This window comes from Astyanax mexicanus, chromosome 6 (assembly GCF_023375975.1).
Source record: "Astyanax mexicanus isolate ESR-SI-001 chromosome 6, AstMex3_surface, whole genome shotgun sequence".
NCBI classification, from domain to species: Eukaryota; Metazoa; Chordata; class Actinopteri; order Characiformes; family Acestrorhamphidae; genus Astyanax; species Astyanax mexicanus.
The window spans coordinates 10,487,977-10,514,109 of record NC_064413.1 but is presented as its reverse complement, the minus strand read 5'-3'; the positions used below and the strand labels follow the sequence as shown (position 1 = coordinate 10,514,109).

The 26,133-nt window shown below is 40.7% G+C and overlaps 1 protein-coding gene and 1 long non-coding RNA gene across 2 annotated transcripts; one reads left to right on the top strand and one right to left on the bottom strand.

Annotated features, from left to right (window-relative positions):
- Positions 1-248: 248 nt before the first annotated feature.
- LOC103041020 (mucin-5AC) lies at positions 249-15,508 on the top strand. Its single transcript, XM_049480661.1, has 6 exons — positions 249-642; positions 2,086-2,163; positions 2,283-2,660; positions 4,903-5,235; positions 9,824-11,005; positions 14,012-15,508. The coding sequence occupies exons 2-6, from the start codon at positions 2,139-2,141 to the stop codon at positions 14,401-14,403; spliced, it is 2,310 nt and encodes a 769-aa protein (XP_049336618.1). The 5' UTR covers positions 249-642; positions 2,086-2,138; the 3' UTR covers positions 14,404-15,508.
- Positions 15,509-18,548: 3,040 nt separating this feature from the next.
- LOC125802507 (uncharacterized) lies at positions 18,549-23,575 on the bottom strand. The gene is made up of 3 exons (XR_007439636.1): positions 21,123-23,575; positions 20,559-21,015; positions 18,549-19,841 (listed from the first exon to the last, which is right to left on the bottom strand). It is a non-coding gene; the product is annotated as an uncharacterized LOC125802507 (long non-coding RNA).
- Between the last annotated feature and the right edge of the window lie 2,558 nt (positions 23,576-26,133).

Sequence of the window (26,133 nt, the reverse complement as noted above, 5' to 3'; positions counted from 1 at the left end):
TCTGAAGACTAGAGAACAACCAGTATATTTAAATACCTCAGTCTTCATGGTGCCGTGTATTTAATTGTAAAGGACTATGGGAACTGAACTGGGCATGTTGGTATTAAATTTGGACAGTATAAGCAAAATTTACAGCTTCCTAAACAGTGCTTAAGCCTTGTCTTGGACTGTAAATCATTTTTATTACTAGTTTAGAACCAGACTTGTTACCTGTCTGGGTAACAGACCCTATTAAGGAAATAAGATCTGTGAGAATAACTGTCTGCACAGTTAATTATTAGATCAAGTTTGTGGGTCCGACATAACAAGCATACCTGTATGGATTGCTGTGTTATCTGAGTGGGTTGCTGTGGTATCTGCAGAATGTATTTCTATAAAAGACCAGAAGAAGGTAAAAAAGCTTTATTATAATTGTAATAATGAGCAGAATAACCTGCTCATCTTCATACCATCTACTACAGACTCACAGAGTGGGCAGGTAATAAAAGCATGCGGTGTCTGCTGGGTGAGACACAAACATTTCAGCTATGTCTGCAGCACAGATCTAAACAGGCTCGGCAGCATTACCACATGCAGAATCCACAGACTTCGCTGTGTGTTCTTACAGCAGAGAGCATGCCATGCAAGACTGTTCCAGAGACAGTAAGTACTTTTAGAGTTTTCTTGTACTTTACTGTACTATTACTGTTCACAGTGTCTGTATGGCCTACGTGTCATTTGTGCTAGACTTGTACTGAATACTTTAATGAATTACCTTACTGAAAAGTTCTGAACAAAATAGACGTAAAGATTTATGTTGGATAAATACTCTGACTGAAGCAATACAAAACAAGTTTTTACTGGAATTAAAGTTACACTGTGCTGGTATGAAGCTTTAACTTTTAGCTAAACATTGATATTGAAAGTGTAATTATCACAGTTGTTTTTGTTCTTTCATGTGAAAATGGAACTTTAGTTGAATGTAATGTTTCTGTGTTAAAGTGGAATTTACACATACAACTCTGTTCTGTTCCTTTGGCACTCTATAGCAGATAGTCTCAGGTTTTTGTTCACAACACCACTGCAGTTGATGCCTGGTTCACAGTGGTTAGGTGGTTGTGCTGTTTATGCTACGTGACTAGTTGTGATGTAATTATGTGTCCTTCAGTTTTCATACAACATGACTGGTCAGTGACACAATTTGGGAAATAATGGACTCATCTGGCTGCTATCCAAAAACATGTTTTGTCATGAGTACATGCCAGAAATAAACACACGCCAGCACTAGAAATGCCATGGCAGAATATCTTTAGAGAGGAAAATGCCAATCTGAATTGAGTCCAAAATAAAATTGGTTCATGTGGAGTAACTTTATAAATGTCTGATACATTTTATAATGAAATATGTGCTCTGTTCCTCAACAGAACAATATTACGTTTCAGCACAGCAGACATGATTGTTTAAGGTGTTAAACTCCAGGTAAAAGCCTGGACCACTAATCAGCTTTACTGTAAAAAAAGGTGCACTTTCTTCACTTTTTAAATAAAATACTTTCTAAAATTAAATGAATGCTCAGAACAAGTAGCTATTTATTATTTTAAGTTTTTAGCTTTTAGCACCATTCACCTATATTTACACTCACTGGCTGAAGGTAGACGCTGCTCTTGACTTATGACTAGTCGCTGACTAGCTCAGATATTAAAGATGCCAATTATTTGTTGGTCATCTGCAACTCCTTGGTGATCACGTAAAGGCTTGGTCTTTCAGTAGTTTACACTACATGACAGTGTGAGCTCTGAGTGATCAACAATTTGCCTTCAAGCAAATCAAGAAAATGATAATTGTTGGCAATCAACAAAAAACTGTCTGCTACTAAAAAACCTGGCTGAAATCATGTGAACTACAAAAAAACAGTGGATGACAAATGGTTAGCCTAGATTGGCTTAGAGTGTATTATACAGGCAAGTCTAGCAGTCGATGATCTTACACCAAGAGGTACACTACCGAAAAATAGCCTGTAAGAGTCTTATATACAGGGCAGTGGGGAGGACTGTGTGCCTGTGCGTACAAGCATACTGTATATTAACTTTTCCTTCATTGCTCCAGGAGATCCCAGGGATTAGAATGATGCTGTGATGAGTTTGATGACATAATCAACCATGCACCATCTCCTCTTCATCTCAGGTCAGTTCTTCACCAACGTCCAAACATCTATCATCACATTTAATAATAACTTTGTGTTATTAGAACTTCCTCTTGGATATGAATGTTAGTATGAACTATGACTGTGGTTCTGGTTACAGGGCTGTTGTTGCCAGTTCTGGTTGTCAGTTCTCAGCAGTATCCCTATATCAGTAAAAAGATGAGCTGGATGGAGGCCCAGAAGTTCTGTAGAGAGACGTTCTCTGACCTGGCCACAGTTAATACTAAAGAAGATATGAGTGGCCTGCTTAGGATCATTTTAGCTGCTGTAACTCAGAACGTTTACATCGGACTCTACAGAAGTGGCGTGTTCACGTGGCACTGGACGCTGCCGGGGAACGGCTATTTGGAATTCCAGAACTGGAAAGCCGGACAGCCGAAAGTGGGTTCAGAGCAGGACGGCTGTGCTGGGATGGATCAGAACGGGGAGTGGTTTGAGGATAGCTGTTCTACTCAGAGGACATTTGTGTGCACTGATGGTGAGAATTATTTCTACCTACTTCCTCTCAACTAACTTAACTACACTCTTAATTAGCTCAACTAACTACACTCACACACATTTTACACAACTATTTCAACTTTTCAATATTTTTTTCTTTTTTATTTATTTCAAAGACAATACTTTACTTTCAATTTAAATTTGGCTTTAATTGAGAATGTTTTGCCATACAATTAGAATAGTTTTTCCTTCAGTTTATCTGTTTATATGTTTTTTCTTTTAATTGCATTGTTTACCTGCCATAAGTAATTATTTACCTGATTTTTTACCTTCCCTTTAGAAATGTTGTCTATCAAGAATAATTCTTTTGAATGTTCTTACTTTTTACCAATCTGTTTTTTATTTATTTTTTCCTTTTTTTAAAGGTGCATTATGTAAGACCTGAGAGCGAGTGTGTGAAATGATTACAGCAGTCCAATTTCAAAACACCACAGAGTGTAGTCTGCTCCGCCCACCCCTCCCCAGTCACGAAGGTTACTCAGGTTGCTAAATTCAGCAGGCTGAATTTACACAATCTACATCAAGTTAAGACTAGGAGAGGCAGATAACTTAGATTACGAGCGAGAGGAGAAATACAGCAATTCTAAACTCTTCTAACACCCGTGAGCCCCGCGCTGGGCGAGTGAGTCCCGGACTCCGCGAGTGAGCCCCCCGCTCGGTGAGGCTGTGCCCCGCACTCGGCGAGTGAGCCCCGCGCTCGGCGTGTGAGCCCCGCGCAGCGATGTGCTCCGCACTCGTCACTGAGCTTTTTTGAGACATGCTGAGGCTTTTTAAGCTGTGTAGGTTTAACTGAACCAGCTCTGCTAGCTAGCTCCTTTGCTGGGGTTGGAGTTAGTGTTGGGGAAGGAGCAGCAGGAGGAGTCAGAGGATAAAACTGAGACAAAACTCCGGGACGGAGTGAAAACTTAAAATAGAAACGTATTGCTGAAGCCCTGCTGACAAGAGCTGCCAGTTCTTTCACTCCACATGTTTCCTTAATATCTGATGATACATCCTGATCATTTTATCATTTACTACTGAAAATTAGTTACATAGTGGTCCTTTAAGTTTTACCCTCAACTAAGATTTTTTTCTGTCCATTCTTTAACCTTTTATTTAAAGTGTATAAATGTCAGCACTTACTGTAAGTTCTATTTAGATTCTTTAACTTCAGTTGTTTCAAAAAATATTTTTTTACCTTACGTTTGATTTTTTCTTCAACTAAGAAGGCAACAAATGCTGGTTAGCACATTTTTTTGGTGCAGTAAATATTACCCCATGTCTGTGATGGGAAGATGATGTCATTCAGATACCCTGCCACTTCATGCAGCCTGAGCTCAACATCCCTCAGCCTGTGCAAAGTTACTAGGACCCCCTTAATTCCAGTGCTGAGATAGACTGGAAAGAACAGTGTTGCTCCTGTCAGCAGGAGTTAGGGTCACCAGCCAATACCATTTGGTTAGGTTTAGGATGGAGACAAATGTTCTGATTCTAATTTAATTATGTATGTTAGCTCTTGAATGTTGACATCTCCAAGTATATCTATGAAGGACCAGGAAACTGTTTCTAGTCTTACACCTTGTGAGTGTGTAACCCAACAGTAATCTATTATAGGATTCACTTTGTGGTTTTTGAGTTTAAACTCTCATAATGAACTGAACATCCCTGCACCCTAAGGGGGGCATTGTCTCGGGGATTTGGGTTCAGAATTGATCAATTTATCATAGTGGGTTCCCACCAATACCAAGGGGCAAGGATACTGGAATTAATATTTTAGGGCTTTGCACTCTCTAAGGCATCACTCATCATGAGGGGCTGTAGGATAATCCTGGTGGGGCTACATGAATTATGGTAGATCACGGGATTTATTATGGAAAGATTATTTAAAGTTGCAGTAAGCTCTGCACAAAAAAGATAGAATGGTAAACAATGGTGGAAAATAACTAATAGCTAGTCTCACCCTCAACATTGGGCAAAGGTCACTTAGTGGTCTGTTTACTCACCAGCTTTTTTATGGCCACAGAGTAGCTATGAGTGAGGGAAATTAGGTAGAGCCATGAGATTTTAATAACAAATCGCTGATGCCTCCAAATCATCAACAATTTCCCAAAAATCTGGACATTATAAATCATGCTGCTTGGGGTTTCTGTCGCTTTGCAATGGGATATGGGGTGGAGGTTGTATTGCAGGGTGTCTATCTGAAATGAGTGTGACTTTTTACTGTGATTTTGTACTCATCACAGTAAACAGTGGCACCTACATCCTGGTCCCAATAAGCAAATCGTGGAGAGATGCTCAGGAACACTGCAGAGGTTTTTACACAGAGCTAGCCAGTGCCATGAACTCTTCTGAAAATCAGAAGATAAAAGTGGCTGCTGGGTCTCAGCAGGTGTGGATTGGACTGTTTAAGGACAGCTGGGTGTGGTCTGATTCGAGTGGTTCCTCCTTCCGCTTCTGGAACACCAATCAGCCAAGCAATATCAAAGGACAGGATTGTATGGTAGTTACAACAAACCCCACAGGACGATGGAATGATGTTAGCTGTGCTAATGCTAACTTCTTCATTTGCCAAGGAGGTAGGTTGTGGATACTGGTGTTCCTTGTGTTTGGGGTTAATAGAGTCAATGATCAGAATTAAAGAGACATAGCCGAAAGCAAGAGCTCATACAGAAATGTTAGTGTTGATAACTAATAATAAACTAACAGAAAATATACACTGCTCAAAAAATAAAGGGAACATTAAAATAACACATCCTAGATCAGGGGTGTCAAACTCATTTTGGCCGAGGGCCACATTGGCATATTGGCTGTCCTCCGAGGGCCAGATGTAACTTATAAATGTAATAAAATGTAACCAAATGTAATATATGTAAATGAATGTAATTACTCCTTAATGTTAAATAACTCTCAATATATTATTTATTCAATCAAATATTACAGTTGCATGGAAAAAATGTTTGCTTGTTGCTCTATTAACATAAATCCTTTTAATTTGTCATGTCATGAAATCCAAAAACTCCATCAATCAAGAACCAAACTATTCAAGTGAATAGAAATGACATCAAGTTATATTAACTTTGAAATTATTAACTGAAATAAGGCTTAATAAATATAAAATCAAAAATTGTGAGCTGTTAAGAACATAGCATTTCCTCAGATTTAGCAGTTCCTCATCCAACCACTAGTGGGAGCTGCAGCAGCAGCACCACAAGTCCGCAGTCTTTACTGAGTCAGAGCTACAGCCCAGCCACGGGCTACAGGGCTCAGCTCAGCCAGTCTGGAGCGTTTTTAAAAATTTTAAGTTCTTCTGTGTATGAAATAAAGATTTTTGTAACAGGATAATACAGCTCTCTGCAGTTCATCTTTCAGCCCAAGCAGCTAACAGCAGCAGTTTAAAGCAGCTGTCACGGAGTCACTGCTCGGATTACATTAAAAACAGGTCAGTTAGCGCGCTGCTCACCTCAGGATGTTTATAACTACGGAGTTTAGTGGACACACCACGGCTGCAAGGTTAGACTGTTGAAGGCTACTGAAGACTATTAAAGGCTATTGGAGGTTATTGAAAGGGTTATTGAGGGCAGAAATTAGTAAAGGCTGGTTAGATAAGTGATTCACGTCCTCGTACTTTGCTGCGGTGAAACTGCGACTAGCGCTGTCACAGTGATGTTTATTAACGTCATTAAAACAGATTTTGTCAGCTATTGTCTTATAAATATTTACACAGAACTTATATCTCTCCTAAAAAGCGTTTATTTTGGTCAGTAACACTCTTCGTAACACAAAAGGCATACCGGTCTTTCGCCTTGAAGCACAGCCGTCCGTCTGCATCAACTTCTCTTTTTCTGGACATTATGGGATAAACATTTATATGTCTCAATTCCACCCGCGAAGTTACACCTTCCCTCCGGCAGGGTTTCCACATCAATGACTACACTGCCGTGTAGTGGCAGTAAGCCGTAACTTTGCGGGTAATACAATCGACAAGCATTGTGGGAAATGTATTTTTTGGTCAAAGAACGCTTCTGACTTATTTATTATAGACACTAAGATCTTACAAGCTCTCGCGGGCCACATAAAAAGACGTGGCGGGCCACATTTGGCCCGCGGGCCTTGTGTTTGACACATGTGTCCTAGATCCTAGGATCCTAGAAAATCTTTTTTTAATATATAGTGGAATGCGCTGAGAACAAAATAACATAAAGGGCCCTATTTAAACAACCTATTGCGCAACTGGATTTAGGGGCGTGTCCTGTGTCTTTGATATCTTGAGGGTGCAAAAAATATGCTGCGCAAAAGGCGTGTTTTAATTCCCTTAATTATTCATGGGTGTGTTTTGGGCGTAACGTGAAATAAACAATACATCCCCTTTAAGACACAGCTGCGTGCTGACTTCTGTTTATTCCTATTTTAAGAGCGCATAGGAAACTGACTGTGAAGATACAGCAGCAGCTTTTATTAGGGAAGAGTAAAGTTATTTTATTCTTTATTTAGTTTAGTGTTTATGTGAGAATTGGGTTTGCAACACTGAATATTAATCAAGCAATCAACCATCATTTACACTGGAGGTGGACCCTCATTTACAATGCCGCTGAGCATTTACAGTTTAAAAGGGATCTCTCTCACGCGATCCTCGTCTGTGTTTACATTCAGCCAAGAGAGAATGTGCAGGCGGCGTGTGACGTCATCCACTCCACCGTCACAGCGCTGCAGACACAACACCCTGACGCCTTCTACGTGATTACTGGTGATTTTAATCATGTTTCACTGGACTCTACTCTGCCTGCCATTTTCCAGTTTGTGGACTGTCCCACCAGGAAAAACAAGACCATAGACCTGCTGTATGCTAATGTGAGGGATGCATACAGGGCTATTCCACTACCACCGCTGGGGAAATCAGATCACAACCTGGTCTTCCTGCAGCATCAGTACAAACCACTGGTACTGAGGCAGCCCACTACCACACGCTCATTCAGAGTCTGGACTTCTGAAGCAGAAGAAGCCCTCAGGGACTGCTAAGACACCACTGACAGGAGCGTGCTGCTGCACCCACATGGAGAGGACATTGAGGGGGTGACTCCCTGTGTTACAGACTACTTGAATTTCTGTATGGATGTTGCTGTTCCCACAAAGACTGTACGCTGCTTCCCAAACAACAAACCATGGATTACCAGCACCGTCAAGGACCTCCTCAACCGAAAGAAGAGGACGTTCAAAGATGGAAACTTGGTAGAGCTGAAGCGCGTACAGGGGAAACTCAAGGTACGTCTTAAAGAGGACAATGAGTCTTACAGGAAAAAGGTGGAAAGAAAGCTGCAAAGCTTGGGTCTTTCAACATCTGCCAGAAACTCCTGCTGATGTTCTACCAGTCTGTGGTTGTCACGGCCTCGCTCTGTTCCCCTGCGTTTTCCCCGTTTCCTAGTGTGTGTCTCCTGTAATTTTCCATCACGTGTCTGTAATTTGTAGCTCTGCCCCTCGTTACCTGTCTCCCCAGGTGTTCATTGTTTCATGTTTAGTATAAATAGTACCTGTTAGTCTGCGTTTGCTGTCGGTCTTTGCACCTTCCCCCGTTGTCTGTCACGTCACGTCATTGCTTTCTATTTATACGCTCTTGTTTATTTCTAGTTTGTTGTTTTTACGCTTATTTTCTGTCACATTTAGTTCCTGTCTGTTTCCTAGTTTATTACCTGTATATATATCCCCAGCCCTGTTTAGTTGTTATTTGTCTAGATTTAGTTCTTGATTTGTTTCCCTGTTTGTTTATGTATTTATATCTCCTCGTTTATTACTTATCTGGTTGTGTTTATTTGTTATTTAATAAATTTGTCTGTCTTACCCGCTTTTACGTCCGCCTCCCGTCTGGTCCCGCGTTACAGTGGTAGCCAGCTTCCTCTTTTACGCTGTAGTATGTTGGGGAGGCAGCATCAGCAAGAGGGATGCTGGACGACTGGACAGGCTGGTGAGGTAAGCTGGTTCTGTGCTGGGATTAGAGCTGGAGTCCTTCACACCACTGGCGGAGAGGAGAGCCCTCAGCAACTGCTGAACATCATGGACAATGTTCACCACCCTCTTCACAGCACCATCACCAGGCAGAGGAGCTCATCCAGCGGCAGACTGCTGTCCCAGTCCTGCTCCACAGACAGACTCCGAAAGTCTTTTGTCCCTCAGGCCATAAGACTGTTCAACTCCTCTCAGCACAGCAAACTGAAGACTCTGTGACACTTTTTCATTCTGGCAACTTTGGCCACACCATGGACACACCCTCAGCTACGGTCTCACTCTCAGACTTGCTGATGCCTATAACAATATTTTTATAGCTCTACCCTATTTTGCACTAGTAGTTCATTCACTAGTTCATTCATCTACTGTTTATGTATATTTTGCACTGCTAAATTTAATTTATTATATAACTGTATTTGCACTTTCTGTATGGCTGACATCAGTTATCCTCACTTTATGCACATCAACTGGTGTTCACTGTCTTTTGTGTTTAACTGCACTACCTCCATTCTCCATTACATACACACTAAAGACTAGACATATCCACTGTACATCCTATTTTTTATTTTATTGTATTTATATGTATCGTTATATTTTTTCCTTTTGTAACTTTGTGTATCATACCTGCTGCTGGATGTCTAGAATGTCCCTTCGGGGATAAATAAAGCATCCATCCATCCATCCAACCATCCATCCATGCTACCTTTATGGTGAGACAACTAACAAAAAGCAAAAGTGACCAAAACATCCGCCAGAGAGAACGAAAATAGAGAAGAGGTCTGTGGTCTCCACCTGCAGAAACACTCCTTTATATAGGGATGTTTTGCTAATTGCCTCTCATTTTTACTGTTGTCTGTTCCATTTGCACAACAGCAGGTGAAATTGATTCACAATCAGTGTTGTTTCCTAACTGGACAGGTTGATTTTACAGAAGTGTGGTTGACTTGGAGATACATTGTGTTGTTTAAGTGTTCCCTTTATTTTTTGAGCAGTGTGTTTTATTGCTATGGCAGCTAAAATCAGGGGCTTTAGTTACGCGTTAATGATAATGTTGAAGTAGCTACACCAGAAAGTACCATTTTATATCCTTTACATTTCTTCAAAACAACTTACAGATCATAACACTTATCAAAGTTTTCTTTTTATCAACTTCAATTTATTTTACAGATCTGAAAACTGGCTTAGCCTTGCAGTCATCCACATCACCACCATCCACATCACAATCATCCAAACCAACCCAGACCCAGATCTCTTTACCACTACCCACATCAACCCAGAACCAGACCTTATTACCAACCCAGAGACAGATCTCCTCACCAACATCATCCACACCGACCCAGAGCCAGACATCATCCACACCAACCCAGAACCAGCCTTCAACACCATTCACACCAACCCAAAACCAGACCTCATCACTATTATTCACACCAACCCAAAACCAGACCTCATCATCATCATCCACACCAACCAAGATCCAGACTGCACCATCCTCCACACTAACCCTGAACCAGACCTCATCACCATCATCTACACCAACCCAGATCCAGACTTCACCAACATCATCAACACCAACCCAAAACCAGACCTCATCACCATCATCCACACCAACCAAGATCCAGACTGCACCATCCTCCACACTAACCCTGAACCAGACCTCATCACCATCATCTACACCAACCCAGATCCAGACTTCACCAACATCATCAACACCAACCCAAAACCAGACTTCACCAACATCATCAACACCAACCCACAACCAGACCTCACCAACATCATCCACACCAACCCAGATCCAGACTTCACCATCATCATCCACACCAACCCAGAACCAGACCTCACCAACATCATCCACACCAAACCAGAACCAGACCTCACCAACATCATCCACACCAACCCAGAACCAGACCTCACCAACATCATCCACACCAACCCAGAACCAGACCTCACCAACATCATCCACACCAACCCAGATCCAGACTTCACCATCATTATCCACACCAACCCAGAACCAGACCTCACCAACATCATCCACACCAACCCAGAACCAGACCTCACCAACATCATCCACACCAACCCAGAACCAGACCTCACCAACATCATCCACACCAAACCAGAACCAGACCTCACCAACATCATCCACACCAACCCAGAACCAGACCTCACCAACATCATCCACACCAAACCAGAACCAGACCTCACCAACATCATCCACACCAACCCAGATCCAGACTTCACCATCATTATCCACACCAACCCAGAACCAGACCTCACCAACATCATCCACACCAAACCAGAACCAGACCTCACCAACAGCAGCTACACCACTTTATCAAACTTCAGTTCAGACAGGTAAATATCATACTTTCCTAGTTAGTGATGGAACTGGAAATGAGTTAACTGGTGTGGCGGGCTCAGTGGTTTAATACCTGGTGCTAATTGAGATGTTGAAATATTTTTAACTGGGCGCCAGTTATTGAATTAATTTAATTATATTAATTAATACATTAATTAATCAATTAATTAATAACACAAGACATCTCAGGGTGTGGCTTCTACAGGTGACAGGAATTCTCATAACCAAGTTATCCAGAAAACACACTGAAATTACAGGTTTAGTAATATAAAAGTATTTTATTAAATCACACAGATAAGAGTAAATAATTCATTAAAATGTCATAAATGTAGCCATTAGATATCAAATCATAGTGTATAATAATACATGAGAAAAAAAAACACGATATAATACTGGTATCAAAAGAATAAAGATTAATAGAACTATTAAGTGAAGATTTCTGTTAAGAAACAGTAAATATTAATATTAAAGGTATTTTTCAGCTGATCAGACAAAATGACATTTAATCCAAAAACCTGATTATGATTAAGAGAATGAAGTGTCATGTGAGTGATCTTGTTTGGGCTGACTCAAGTGTCTGAAACTAGTGAGTTGTTTTAGATATTTGACCTGAACTGTGTATGTGGGTGAGTGTGCAAAGGACAGTTAGGCTGACACCTCAAAACTGAATGTCCAGTATGTAGCATGTAATGCAGAAGTCAGCGCCTAAGCAGCAGAGATGAGGCCGGAGGACACATAGAAAACAGTAGTAATCAATAAATGATTTAACTTAATCAGTTAGAAACAGTTGCTGAGGAACCGCTTAACTGACCTTTGCACAGTATGTATGGGTGGGATTTTGGGGATATAAGGTCTTGCAAATGTAAGGATCATTGAACTTCTTCTACTGAAACTCTGTCTGAGTGGAAGGGGTTCCCAGAGCTCTGTTGTAATAAATTGCTAATTTGCTGAAGATCTAAGTATCCTGTCTCTCTATCAACTCTACTTCGGGCTTCCATCAAAAGAATCAAGGGGAACGCACTGGAGCAGTTGAGGGTAGTGCTGTTTTTCCCAACATTTCTAAATAATGTACTAAATCATTTTAAGTCTACGAAGCCAGTTCTTATTTCCAACCAAGCAACTCAAAAGCAGTTGTCTATACTAAAGGAGATCTACGAAGGATTCGACCAAGCCATGACCAACAGAACCATTGCCATTGAAAGAATAAACCCAGCTCTGCCTTACTCTGAGGTGTTGAAATGGGCCTTGGTGACATCCGTCTGTGGTGTGGTTGTCTGTGTCTTCACCCCGAGAAAGGATCACGTGAGCCTGTCTGCAGGATGGTTTGACTTCCTGTGTCAGCACGGAGCCCCATTAGAACCCGTTAGAATCCCTTCACTCTCAGCTGGCTTGCTGGTGGCCTCCGGACCGTAGGCTTCTGGGTTGGATCTGGCGGACCTCTATTCAGCTGTACTTAGCTAAACTTGGTTGACATAATGCTTGGCTTCATAGATTGTAAAATAACCTTAGATATTTTAGCTAGGATAGCTTGTATTAACATACTTGAAGATGATTAAATGAGTTGTACTAAGCATGCTAAACTAAGCTGACTAAACTAACCTAGTCTAAAAAAAAAAACTAAACTCGAAAACTCCTCTCTGTCTGTCCTTCCTCCATCTCTGGGCTCCCTACACTCTCTTCTCCAACTTCTCACTGCAACTCCTTCTGCCTTCCCATCTCTATCTGAACTCCCTTCTCCTCTCAACTGAACTGTCAGTGTCTCTCTGGCCTGTCTGGCTCTTGGGCTACGATTGGCTCTGTGACCCACGTGTCTGTGTTTTAATTGGTCTAGGATCAAATTAAAACTTTGGCGGGGAGGATAGTCTGTTAACAAAGGGCCATAAAAACACACCACATTCACCATGCTTTGGCTCGTGAGAGATTTCTCAAAAAACTCAATTAAACAGTGGATCAAAATACAGTCTTCAGCATACCAGTTTGTGAGGATAAATTCAGGAAACAACAATCTTACAATTGAATCACAATAAATGTAATATATATATATATATATATATATATATATATATATATATATATATTTTGCCCACAAACAGTTTTGTAATATTCACGATAATCTTAGAAATACAACAATGGATAGTACCTTGTCAAAAAGAGATCAAGAGTCGTGTTATTATTTAAACCCAATTAAATCACTTAAAAGATAATACATGGTTAAACCACTGATAACCAAATAAAGCTAAATTATCAAATGCTAGTTAAACCTTGTTGATTCAGGCTTGACTGTGTAGGAAAATTTAATCAGGACACATCCAAACACATATACCAGAAGTGTCATTTAGTGAATATTCTGTAAAACACCTTTTTTATATAGTCAATCTATATTTTAAGTAATACTTCTTACCTCTGCTGAGTGTTTAGATAAGGCTGCTGGCCCTTTCCCACAGAATTTGAGCCTGCAATGTTGAACATGGGATCCCAAGCTTAGAACATTTATTTTAACTTCATGAATCTTATTTATTAGTGCTTTGCAGAAATAACTAAGCATAAACCTTTAACTTGGTGGATTTACAATTTTTTAAGGTATTGCATGGAATTAAGTTTTAAAAGCCGTCTCATATTCGCAGTCCTGTCCCAGTCCTGTTGGCAAAACCACAATTGTGCACAGTTCCAGATGTTTAAACATTAACGGTCCTAAATCCAGGTTTACGACTGACAGCGTCTGAAGGAATGTCAAAAGATTTAAACTTGCATTTAGGGCTCTTTAGCAAGGCTGAGTGAAGAAATAGTCAGGAAATGTAATTTTGAAATGTATGATTGCTTGGCTAGAGATTAGAGCATCCTGGAGGTGATTGTGAAGTTAGAAACTTCCTTTTAGACCATAAAATGGGGGGTAGAGTGTGTGCATGTGTCCAAGTGGTGAAGGAAATCTCTGTATGATCAGCTACACCGGGGAGAATGGGGGTAAATAAATACAGTAAACAGATTTTCATGCTTTTTTGTAGATGACCTCGTTTTGGTGAGGGAGAACTCAACATGGAGTGAGGCCGTAAGTTACTGCAGAGAGCATCATATGGACCTGGTGTCAGTTCTCTCCAAGTGGCAGCAGCAGAGTGTGGAGAGGAAGGCTAGCTTAGCATCCAGCAGCCACGTGTGGCTAGGTCTACGCTACACATGCACCTTCGGCTTCTGGTTTTGGACCAGAGATGGAGAGGCAGGCTGCTACCAGAACTGGGCTACAGGTCAGGGAACAGTGGGCTCAAAGGACTGCAGCATGGCTGGGGCAATGGAGTCCAGCGGGGAACACCAATGGGTGCAAAGACCTCAAAGTGAACGATTTAACTTCATCTGCTTCACATGTGTGACATGTAAAACATGTGCTGCAGCCTTACCTTAAACTAAACATGACTCACTTAATAAAATAAGTAAAAAAAAAATAAAAATAAACTCGCTTATTGACATCCATTATAAAATGTATGCTCATTAGTCTTTCTAGGCACCAGATTCGCAGTTTTACTGTACTGTACCTGGTCACCTTCCCTAGTTTGCATAGCTATGTAAATTCAGACACCAAAATTATTGGCTTCCCAGGTTCCCAAAATTATACGGTTCCCAGGTTCAAATTACATGGATGCCACAAGTTCAAAGATTAGGTGGCATCAACTATAGCCTGCACTTTTCAGAGGTTTAGGCTGCCTTTATGCTTTTACCAACAGGCAAGGACCTTAACCTAGTCTAGATGGAAACAGGGGTCCACGAGCACATAGTGAATTTTTTTTCGCCACCTGTTTTTTCTTAATCTTTGAAGTGTCTTTTTTAAGATTCTGACAGGTAACAGGATGAAATAATGTCCCATGACATTTATTTTTAACCCTTTAATGCATCTATGCTAATTCCGAACCGGAAAAAAATTATGAAGAAATTGGCATAGCTCCTTGAGTTAACAACCTATACAGACAAATGAGCACACTTTTCCATACAATTCTGGGCCAAGGAATTTAACTGAATGGTTATTTTTAATTTTTTTACACATTTTGACTTAATTTTGGGACGAAAATATGAAAAAATAGCAAAAAATGTAAATTTGCCTGTATGTTTTCACATTACACTAAAATCATGTGCATTAAATGAAAACATCTTGGGGTTTTTCTTAATCTTTGAAGTGTCTACTTTAAGACTATGACAAGTAACAGGACAAAAAATGTCCTGTGGGGCTTATTTTTAACCCTTTACTACACCTATCCCAATTTCGAACCTGAAAAAAAAATGAATTAATTGGCATAGCTCCTTAAGTTAACAACCTATACAGACGAATGAGCACACTTTTCCATACAAGTCTGGGCCAAGGAATTTAATGGAATGGTTATTTTAAATTTTTTTACACATTTTGACTTAATTCTAGGACAAAAATATCAAAAATTAGCAGAAAATGTTAATTTGCCTGTATGTTTTCACATTATACTAAATTCCTGCACACTAAATAAAAACATCTTGAGATTTTTCCTAATCCTTAAAGTGTCTTCTTTAAGATTCTGACAGGTAACAGGACAAAAAATGTCCTGTGGGGCTTATTTTTAACTTTTTACTACATCTATCCCAATGCTGAACCTGAAAAATAATCAAGAAATTGGCATAGCTCCTTCAGTTAAAAACCTATACAGACAAATGAGCACACTTTTCCATACAATTCTTGGCCAAGGAATTCAATAAAATGGTTATTTTGTAGTTTTTGACACATTTTGACTTAATTCTGGGACAAAGAGTTTTAAAAAAATAGTTAAAAAATGTTAAGGTCGCCTGTATGTTTTTACATTATACTAAAATCCTGTGCACTGGATAAAAACATTCTGAGATTTTTCTTAATCCTTGAAGTGTCTACTTTAAGATTCTGACAGGTAACAGGACAAAAAATGTCCTGTGGGGCTTATTTTTAACCCTTTACTACACCTATCTCAAATCCGAACCTAAAAAAATATGTAGAAATTGGCATAGCTCCTTCAGTTAAAACCTATACAGTCAAATGAGCACTTTTCCATACAATTATGGGCCAAGGAATTCATTAAAATGGTTATTTTGTAGTTTTTGACACATTTTGACTTAATTCTGGGACAAAAAGACAAAAAAATAGCAGAAAATTTTATGGTCGCCTGTAGGTTTTTTACATTATACATTATGTTCACATTATGAAAAGTCTACTTTTAGATCCTGACAGGTACTAGGATGAAAAATGTAATAAGCTGCAGAACTAATTGATGATACAATCCAACAATGTATTAAAATAAAGTATTAGTATAGTGTAGTACTAATCATTTTAATCCTCATTATCACCATTGAAGAGATCATCAAAGTCTATCTTTTAAATCTCTGTCCCTTCCTCCTGATCATCAGTCCCCTCTCCAATCAATTCTGTCTCTTCTGCTCTTGCAAAAATGTCAAGAGAAGGAGAGAAGATGGGGCAAACTGACCAGACTGGCTCCAACACCCCTCTTCCATTGTCTTTTCCCAACCCGTGCCCTAATCGTAAGGGTTTGGCCTTTCAGATTTTGGCTGATCTGTCCTTTTATAGCAGGAAACCCTGTAGTTTACTCTGTCTTTTGCAGTATCTTGGTTCTCACAGCATCAATGGAGGTCAGTTGGCCAATGGACATACATAACATCATCTCCTGTTGGAGCTCATTGTTGTCCGGCCACAATGTACCAAGCTGCAGCTTCTTCAAGGGAGCTACTTTGACTTTGCTCTTAAAAGAGCACTGGTGCAGCATAGTATCCCAGAAGAGTGCTTCAGTATTTAGATCCCAGAGCTCCAGCTAGCTCAGAGACATTCACTAGCTTACTATGCAAGCCAGTTCTGTGGTCAAGAAACATGGTAAGATTGACACTGCTGACATGGTAAAGGAGGTTCAGTAATAATATGTAATAATATGTAATAATAATAATATGTGTGATGAGGACCCTGAACACCGACATATTACTGAACCTCCTTTACCATGTCAGCAGTGTCAATTTCACCATGTTTCTTGACCACAGAACTGGCTTGCATAGTAAGCTAGTAAGCTAGTGAATGTCAAAATGTGTAAAAACTTAAAAATAACCATTCCATTAAATTCCTTGGCCCAGACTTGTATGGAAAAGTGTGCTCATTCGTCTGTATAGGTTGTTAACTTAAGGAGCTATGCCATTTTCTTCATATTTTTTTCAGGTTCGAAATTGGGATAGGTGTAGTAAAGGGTTAAAAATAAGCCCCACAGGACATTTTTTGTCCTGTTACTTGTCATAGTCTTAAAGTAGACACTTCAAAGATTAAGAAAAACCCCAAGATGTTTTCATTTAATGCACATGATTTTAGTGTAATGTGAAAACATACAGGCAAATTTACATTTTTTGCTATTTTTTCATATTTTCGTCCCAAAATTAAGTCAAAATGTGTAAAAAATTTTAAAATAACCATTCAGTTAAATTCCTTGGCCCAGAATTGTATGGAAAAGTGTGCTCATTTGTCTGTATAGGTTGTTAACTCAAGGAGTTTTTTCCGGTTCGGAATTAGCCTAGATGCATTAAAGGGTTAAAAATAAATGTCATGGGACATTATTTCATCCTGTTACCTGTCAGAATCTTAAAAAAGACACTTCAAAGATTAAGAAAAAACAGGTGGCGAAAAAAAATCCACTATGTGCTCGTGGACCCCTGTTTCCATCTAGACTAACCCTCATTGTCCCAGGCGAGCAGACATGGCTGCCCAATGCTATGGGGACACGTTCTCACTGTATCACTGTGCAGGGTTTCTCTGCATGGATGAGTTAAAGGCAGATGCTTTTTTGTGCCTAGCACAAGTATATACAATCATACATTTTATCACCCACATAGGGATGTTCTGGTACAAGTGTGGTATATATAATAACATTCATGAGTTAAAAGAGGTAAATAATCTAAAAAGACACGGTGTGGGTAAAAATGGTTAAAAAAAGTTAAAATATACAAAGATAGTGTGGGTTAAAAAGATTAAATTAGGTTAATTAAGTTAATGTTGTTTCCTTGTTTAGTTTATTCATGTTAACTTTAGTAAAAAGGCTAAAAAGTCATGCATTGCACAGGAAGAATAGAAGACTCAAATGAGTTTATACAGCAGAGATTAATTTAGATAAAAGTTATTTGAGTGAGAAATGGTGATTTCATTGTTATCAGAGTCCTAAAAGGATTTAGCTACTATGAAAAACATGGTTTGTGTATAAGTGGACAGTAGGGGGGGCTCTTGTCAGTCCTTTCAGTGGGGAGGTTATTTCTAAGAGGAACTTAAGGGGGCGCTCTGATGTGTTTTCTCATTCTCTGCAATACAGCACAAGAGAAAACATCACAATCCAGTCTCTCTTTATTGTTTCCCATTGTCAGGTAAATATTTATAAAAAAGGTGGATTCACCCATGAACACAAAAGTGCTCTGTTTAGAGAACATGTTGTTTTGTTTTTCTGAAAGTTTTGAGTGAGATAAATATGCTAAAAACACTACTGTGTTTAGCAGACTGAGCATGTGGTTAGCAGTAGCTTATTGTTCTTAGGCCTGCTTAATTGTTTATACAATAGCATGGGGTGCATGTTTAAGCAAGGATTTATGAGAACAAATATTGCTACAGGGATTGAATATTGGCCTATTCCAGTAATTATATGCATAAATATGTTTTTTTATTTTATATATATTCTATCTCTCTGTAAACAATGTTCTATACTGTGCAAGGAAGTTTAGTTAATGTTTCTCTGTAGTATAAAGCAATTGTTAATGCTGAAAGATACCTACTGATAGACAATTTTGCTTTTGAGTTGTTTTGTACTTTATGAAAAAGATTCTCTGCAATACAGCACAAGAGAAAACATCACAATCCAGTCTCTCTTTATTCTTTCCCATTGTCAGGGGTACAACACAAGCATATGCGATTCACTCTGATCGTGGCTTTCAGCTGTTCTCAAAAGTCCTTACAGTCATTCCAGGTTTTTCCATCCATCTCAGTGCCATTGGGGATCACAGTGCCACCACAGCGCACCATGATGAGCATCTCCAACGTGTGTTCACTAACTTCACTCGCCTGACACCACCTCGCCCTAAACAGCGAGAAAGCTCTCAGCCCCACAGGAGAAATGCACCCAGTGTAGAAGCTGGAGGCCCTGGTATGCCTCTGGGTATGTGAACTCTGGCACAAAACAAGAACTACTAGCCAAATCCGGCACTGGTCAGCCAGTTCTGTTCTAGAATAGTAGCAGCAGAAATTTCTGCCCGACTGTGCCACCCTCATGCTCCCAAAGGTGTCTCTTAAATGCCAGGTTGTGAACTCCAGCTACACCTGGATAGACATTGGAGGGAGAAGCAATGTTCAACCCTGTCACATTCAATCCCATCACACTCAACCCTTTTAAATTCAATAGCATTACATTCAACCCCCTTCATATTTAATCATGTCACACTAAACACCATCGCATTTATCCCTATCACATTCAACCACATCACACTCAACCCAATCAAACTTAACCCAGTCACACTCAACTCCTGTCACACTTAACCCAATCAAACTTAACCCATTCACACTCAACCTCGTCACACTCAACTCCTGTCACACTCAACCCAATCAAACTTAACCCAGTCACACTCAACCTCGTCACACTCAACCCAATTAAACTTAGCCCTGTCACACTCAACTCCTGTCACACTAAACCCAATCAAACTTAACCCAGTCACACTCAACCTCATCACACTCAACTCCTGTCACACTCAACCCAACCAAACTTAACCCAGTCACACTCAACTCCTGTCACACTTAACCCAATCAAACTTAACCCAGTCACACTCAACCTCGTCACACTCAACTTCTGTCACACTCAACCCAATCAAACTTAACCCTGTCACACTCAACCCAATCAAACTTAACCCAGTCACACTCAACCTCGTCACACTCAACTTCTGTCACACTCAACCCAATCAAACTTAACCCAGTCACACTCAACCTCATCACACTCAACTCCTGTCACACTCAACCCAACCAAACTTAACCCAGTCACACTCAACTCCTGTCACACTCAACCCAATCAAACTTAACACAGTCACACTCAACCTCATCACACTCAACTCCTGTCACACTCAACCCAATCAAACTTAAGCCAGTCACACTCAACTCCTGTCACACTTAACCCAGTAACACTCAACTCCTGTCCCACTTAACCCAATCAAACTTAACCCAGTCACACTCAACTTCGTCAGACTCAACTCCTGTCACACTCAACCCAATCAAACTTAACCCAGTCACACTCAACTCCTGTCACACTTAACCCAGTCACACTCAACCTCGTCACACTCAACTTCTGTCACACTCAACCCAATCAAACTTAACCCAGTCACACTCAACCTCATCACACTCAACTCCTGTCACACTCAACCCAACCAAACTTAACCCAGTCACACTCAACTCCTGTCACACTCAACCCAATCAAACTTAACCCAGTCACACTCAACCTCATCACATTCAACCACATCACACTCAACCCAATCAAACTTAACCCAGTCACACTCAACTCCTGTCACACTTAACCCAATCAAACTTAACCCATTCACACTCAACCTCGTCACACTCAACTCCTGTCACACTCAACCCAATCAAACTTAACCCAGTCACACTCAACCTCGTCACACTCAACCCAATTAAACTTAGCCCTGTCACACTCAACTCCTGTCACACTAAACCCAATCAAACTTAACCCAGTCACACTCAACCTCATCACACTCAACTCCTGTCACACTCAACCCAACCAAACTTAACCCAGTCACACTCAACTCCTGTCACACTTAACCCAATCAAACTTAACCCAGTCACACTCAACCTCGTCACACTCAACTTCTGTCACACTCAACCCAATCAAACTTAACCCTGTCACACTCAACCCAATCAAACTTAACCCAGTCACACTCAACCTCGTCACACTCAACTTCTGTCACACTCAACCCAATCAAACTTAACCCAGTCACACTCAACCTCATCACACTCAACTCCTGTCACACTCAACCCAACCAAACTTAACCCAGTCACACTCAACTCCTGTCACACTCAACCCAATCAAACTTAACACAGTCACACTCAACCTCATCACACTCAACTCCTGTCACACTCAACCCAATCAAACTTAAGCCAGTCACACTCAACTCCTGTCACACTTAACCCAGTAACACTCAACTCCTGTCCCACTTAACCCAATCAAACTTAACCCAGTCACACTCAACTTCGTCAGACTCAACTCCTGTCACACTCAACCCAATCAAACTTAACCCAGTCACACTCAACTCCTGTCACACTTAACCCAGTCACACTCAACCTCGTCACACTCAACTTCTGTCACACTCAACCCAATCAAACTTAACCCAGTCACACTCAACCTCATCACACTCAACTCCTGTCACACTCAACCCAACCAAACTTAACCCAGTCACACTCAACTCCTGTCACACTCAACCCAATCAAACTTAACCCAGTCACACTCAACCTCATCACACTCAACTCCTGTCACACTCAACCCAATCAAACTTAAGCCAGTCACACTCAACTCCTGTCACACTTAACCCAGTCACACTCAACTCCTGTCCCACTTAACCCAATCAAACTTAACCCAGTCACACTCAACTTCGTCACACTCAACTCCTGTCACACTCAACCCAATCAAACTTAACCCAGTCACACTCAACTCCTGTCACACTTAACCCAATCAAACTTAACCCAGTCACACTCAACTCCTGTCACACTTAACCCAATCAAACTTAACCCAGTCACACTCAACTCCTGTCACACTTAAACCAATCAAACTTAACCCTGTCACACTCAACTCCTGTCACACTCAACCCAATCAAATTAGCCCTGTCACACTTAACTCCTGTCACACTTAACCCAATCAAACTTAACCCAGTCACACTCAACTCCTGTCACACTTAACCCAATCAAACTTAACCCTGTCACACTCAACCTCGTCACACTCAACTCCTGTCACACTCAACCTCGTCACACTCAACTCCTGTCACACTCAACCCAATCAAATTAGCCCTGTCACACTCAACTCCTGTCACACTAAACCCAATCAAACTTAACCCAGTCACACTCAACCTCATCACACTCAACTCCTGTCACACTCAACCCAACCATACTTAACCCAGTCACACTCAACTCCTGTCACACTTAACCCAATCAAACTTAACCCAGTCACACTCAACCTCGTCACACTCAACTTCTGTCACACTCAACCCAATCAAACTTAACCCTGTCACACTTAACCCAATCAAACTTAACCCAGTCACACTCAACCTCGTCACACTCAACTTCTGTCACACTCAACCCAATCAAACTTAACCCAGTCACACTCAACCTCATCACACTCAACTCCTGTCACACTCAACCAAACCAAACTTAACCCAGTCACACTCAACTCCTGTCACACTCAACCCAATCAAACTTAACACAGTCGCACTCAACCTCGTCACACTCAACTCCTGTCACACTCAACCCAATCAAATTAGCCCTGTCACACTCAACTCCTGTCACACTAAACCCAATCAAACTTTACCCTGTCACACTCAACCTCGTCACACTCAACTCCTGTCACACTCAACCCAATCAAACTTAACCCAGTCACACTCAACTCCTGTCACACTTAACCCAATCAAACTTAACCCAGTCACACTCAACTCCTGTCACACTTAACCCAATCAAACTTTACCCTGTCACACTCAACCTCATTACACTCAACTCCTGTCACACTCAACCCAATCAAACTTAACCCAGTCACACTCAACTCCTGTCACACTTAACCCAATCAAACTTAACCCAGTCACACTCAACTCCTGTCACACTTAACCCAATTAAACTTAGCCCTGTCACACTCAACTCCTGTCACACTCAACCCAATCAAATTAGCCCAGTCACACTCAACTCCTGTCACACTTAACCCAATCAAACTTAACCCAGTCACACTCAACTCCTGTCACACTCAACCCAATTAAACGTAGCCCTGTCACACTCAACTCCTGTCACACTTAACCCAATCAAACTTAACCCAGTCACACTCAACCTCATCTCACTCAACTCCTGTCTCACTCAACCCAATCAAACTTAACCCAGTCACACTCAACCCAATCAAACTTAACCTTTTCCAACTCAACTTTGACACATTAAACCCCCTGTCACACTCAACCTCATCACTTTCAACCTCGTCACACTCAAATCCATCATACTTAAACTATTCACACTCAACCCCATCACACTCAACCTCATCACGCTCAACTCTCTCAAATTCAATCCCATCACAATTAACCCCGTCACACTCAACATCATCACACTCAACATCATCCGCTCAACATCATCCGCTCAACATCATCACACTCAATATCATCACATTGGGAGGCCCAGAGGTTTGTATCCAGGAATAATGCTTGTAAATGTTTACTGGACTGTATGTATTATTTACTGGACAGTCAAAAAAATTAAATCCTATTAAAATTAAAATGTTAATGCATAATTCTCTATAAAATATAAAGGTAAATATAGCCGCAAGCGGCAAACGAGACCATAGTAGGAGTAGCTGTGGGTTTATTTGAAATATGAACATTGAGTTTCATAAAGTAGTGATCCGAGACGTGCAAAGGAGTGACAGTTAGAGAGTCGGTGTCACAGTTACGAGTGAAGATCAGGTCTAGATGTTTGCCAGCTTTATGTGTTGGAGGGCTGGGGACCTGCTCCAGTTCGAAAGACTGCATGAGGGATAGGAAGTCTGTGGTACTGTCATGGTGGATGTTCATATCCCCTAGAATGAGCATGGGACAATCTTGCTCAGGGATAGAAGACAGTAGCATGTCAAGTTCATGCGTGAATTCGCCCATTTGTCCAGGAGGACGGTAGAGAACAATAATGGCAAGTTTTGCTGGAGTATTAACCAGTGTGGCATGATACTCAAATGTATTGAATGTGTTTGCCGGTAATAGTGGAGTATGTTTTAAGCCATTAGCGATTAATAGGCCCGTTCCACCTCCTCGTCCAGAGAGACGAGAAGTGTGGGAGAAGGAATAATAATTGGAAAGAGCCGCCGGAGTAGCAGTATTTTCAGGTTTGATCCAAGTTTCAGTCAGTGCCAGCAGTTGTAATGACTGATGATTCGCATAAGAGGCGATAAAGTCTGCTTTATTAACAGCCGACTGGCAGTTCCATAGCCCAACAGAGAATGAGGTAGAAGTGGGCGTGGTTTGTTTTAGTGGACGCAGGTTAGTATGATCCTGGCGCCTGTTTGTGTTTTTACGCCTTCTGTGCGTGCCGGAAATAACTGAGATGTGTTGGGAGCACATTTTAGGAGGCAGTAGGACGGGCTGCCTTGTCGGTGGCCTTGCTCGGTGGACTCGCGCAGGTAGACTCGCAGGTCTTTACCCGAGTTGGTCTTCACGCGAGAGGGTCTTCACACAACAGCTGACGCCTCGGCGAGTGTGAGTGATGTAATAGGATTCTAGATTGCGCACAGCTGCGGGCGATATAGGAAATCAGCGCCACCAGACTGTCTTTTAAAGCCGTGAGTAACGCCCCCGAGGTCCGCAAACAGAGAGAGTGTGAAAGAGGGGGTTTGCCATGCCCCGCTCAAGTGAGAATCGCCCAACCTTGTTCGAAAAAAGCGTAAATACTGTTACAGCAATTAAGCTTAGAAGTTTCAAAAACTAGAGAAAGTTCTCATTAACTGCTTTACTGTCATTTGTGTGAATAAGATCCAATGGAAACTGCAGGAAACAAGCCACTGTAGGAAATGATACTAGACACTAGATGGCAGTGTGAAGCTAAATATTCCAAAAGCTTTAAAGCATGAAGGCAGTCTCTTTTACTTATATATATGTATGTATAGTGTGTGTGTGTGTTTTATCTGCTCAACTTCATTTTATTTCTTAATAAACATCCATTCCTGCATTTCAGACCAGTGAAGTTGTCATTCTGTAATCCTCGTATGGCTTCCATGTGTAAGCATTTTTTCCTTTGAGGAAATTAAATAGGCTTTTTAAAAACTGGCCTCTATCACATTCTGTGGTAAATAAATATGTTCAGAACCCTGCATGGTTTATTCTGTGTACATTTACCTCCTGAACATCACTGAATCCTCTGAATTACGAGATCGAAGAATCGTAATGGAAAAAATGCTAACTTTAAGCTAATAAAATCGGCTGGGGACTCTTTTCAGCGCAACACCAGGAAACTCCAGCCTATGTTTACAGCATATTACCCCCAGCTGATCCAATTAATAAACTATCTGCATGTCACAGCAGAAAATCACTAACCCAGGAGCACAGAGTTACCCCAGAACCAGCTAAAATATGATCCTCTGAAAAAACAAACACAAAAACAAACCAAGTTAAATAAAAAGGCTGCAGTGTGCACATGTGATTGCCTTTATTTGAAAATGTTATAAACATCACAGCTGCATGAGATTACACCTTTCTATTTCTCAATGAAAGTTCTCTTGTTTTCCAAAGGCACACTTGTGTTAGATCTTCTCAGAAGGTGATTTGTGTGGCTCAGGGTTCATACACCTTTTGCAAGGTAAAATTCAAGCACTTTTCAAGCACTTTCAATGCCCATTTTCAAGTTTTTCCAGCACCTTTCAATTGTGGTAAATTAATGATAATGGTGATATCTCAAAACTGCCATTCAGCGATAACCCATATGTCGCAAAACTATTCTCCACACTTCACATTGACTATGCTACTGATAAAAAAAATGCAGGAATAGCAGGAATTGTGGATTTATTGGTGTCAGAGTAAAATGTACACAGAATAAAAGGTACAGGGGTCTGAACATATTTATTTACCACAGAATGTGACAGAGGCAAGTTTTCGAAAAGCCTATTCATTTTTTCCATTGACCAGAACTGAACTTAGTGACTACTAAATGACAACAGGACTTCAGTGGTCTATTGGGACAGTGAAGCATTTAACACTTTGTAATGATGTCACTCTGTACCCTCCTACCCATGCTTTTGTAATGCGTGCAGCATGTGGGTTCACAGGTCTTGTTGAAAATGGCATGGACATTCCTACAAAAGATTGTGTTGTGTTGAATGTGTGTTGCTGTATGACCTCAACA

Excerpts from the sequence above, each read along its gene's own strand:
- LOC103041020 (XM_049480661.1), top strand. The coding sequence starts at position 2,139 with ATGCACCATCTCCTCTTCATCTCAG. Across the intron at positions 2,164-2,282 it reads CCATCTCCTCTTCATCTCAG|GGCTGTTGTTGCCAGTTCTG; the intron begins GTCAGTTCTTCA and ends TTCTGGTTACAG. Across the intron at positions 5,236-9,823 it reads CTTCTTCATTTGCCAAGGAG|ATCTGAAAACTGGCTTAGCC; the intron begins GTAGGTTGTGGA and ends TTTATTTTACAG.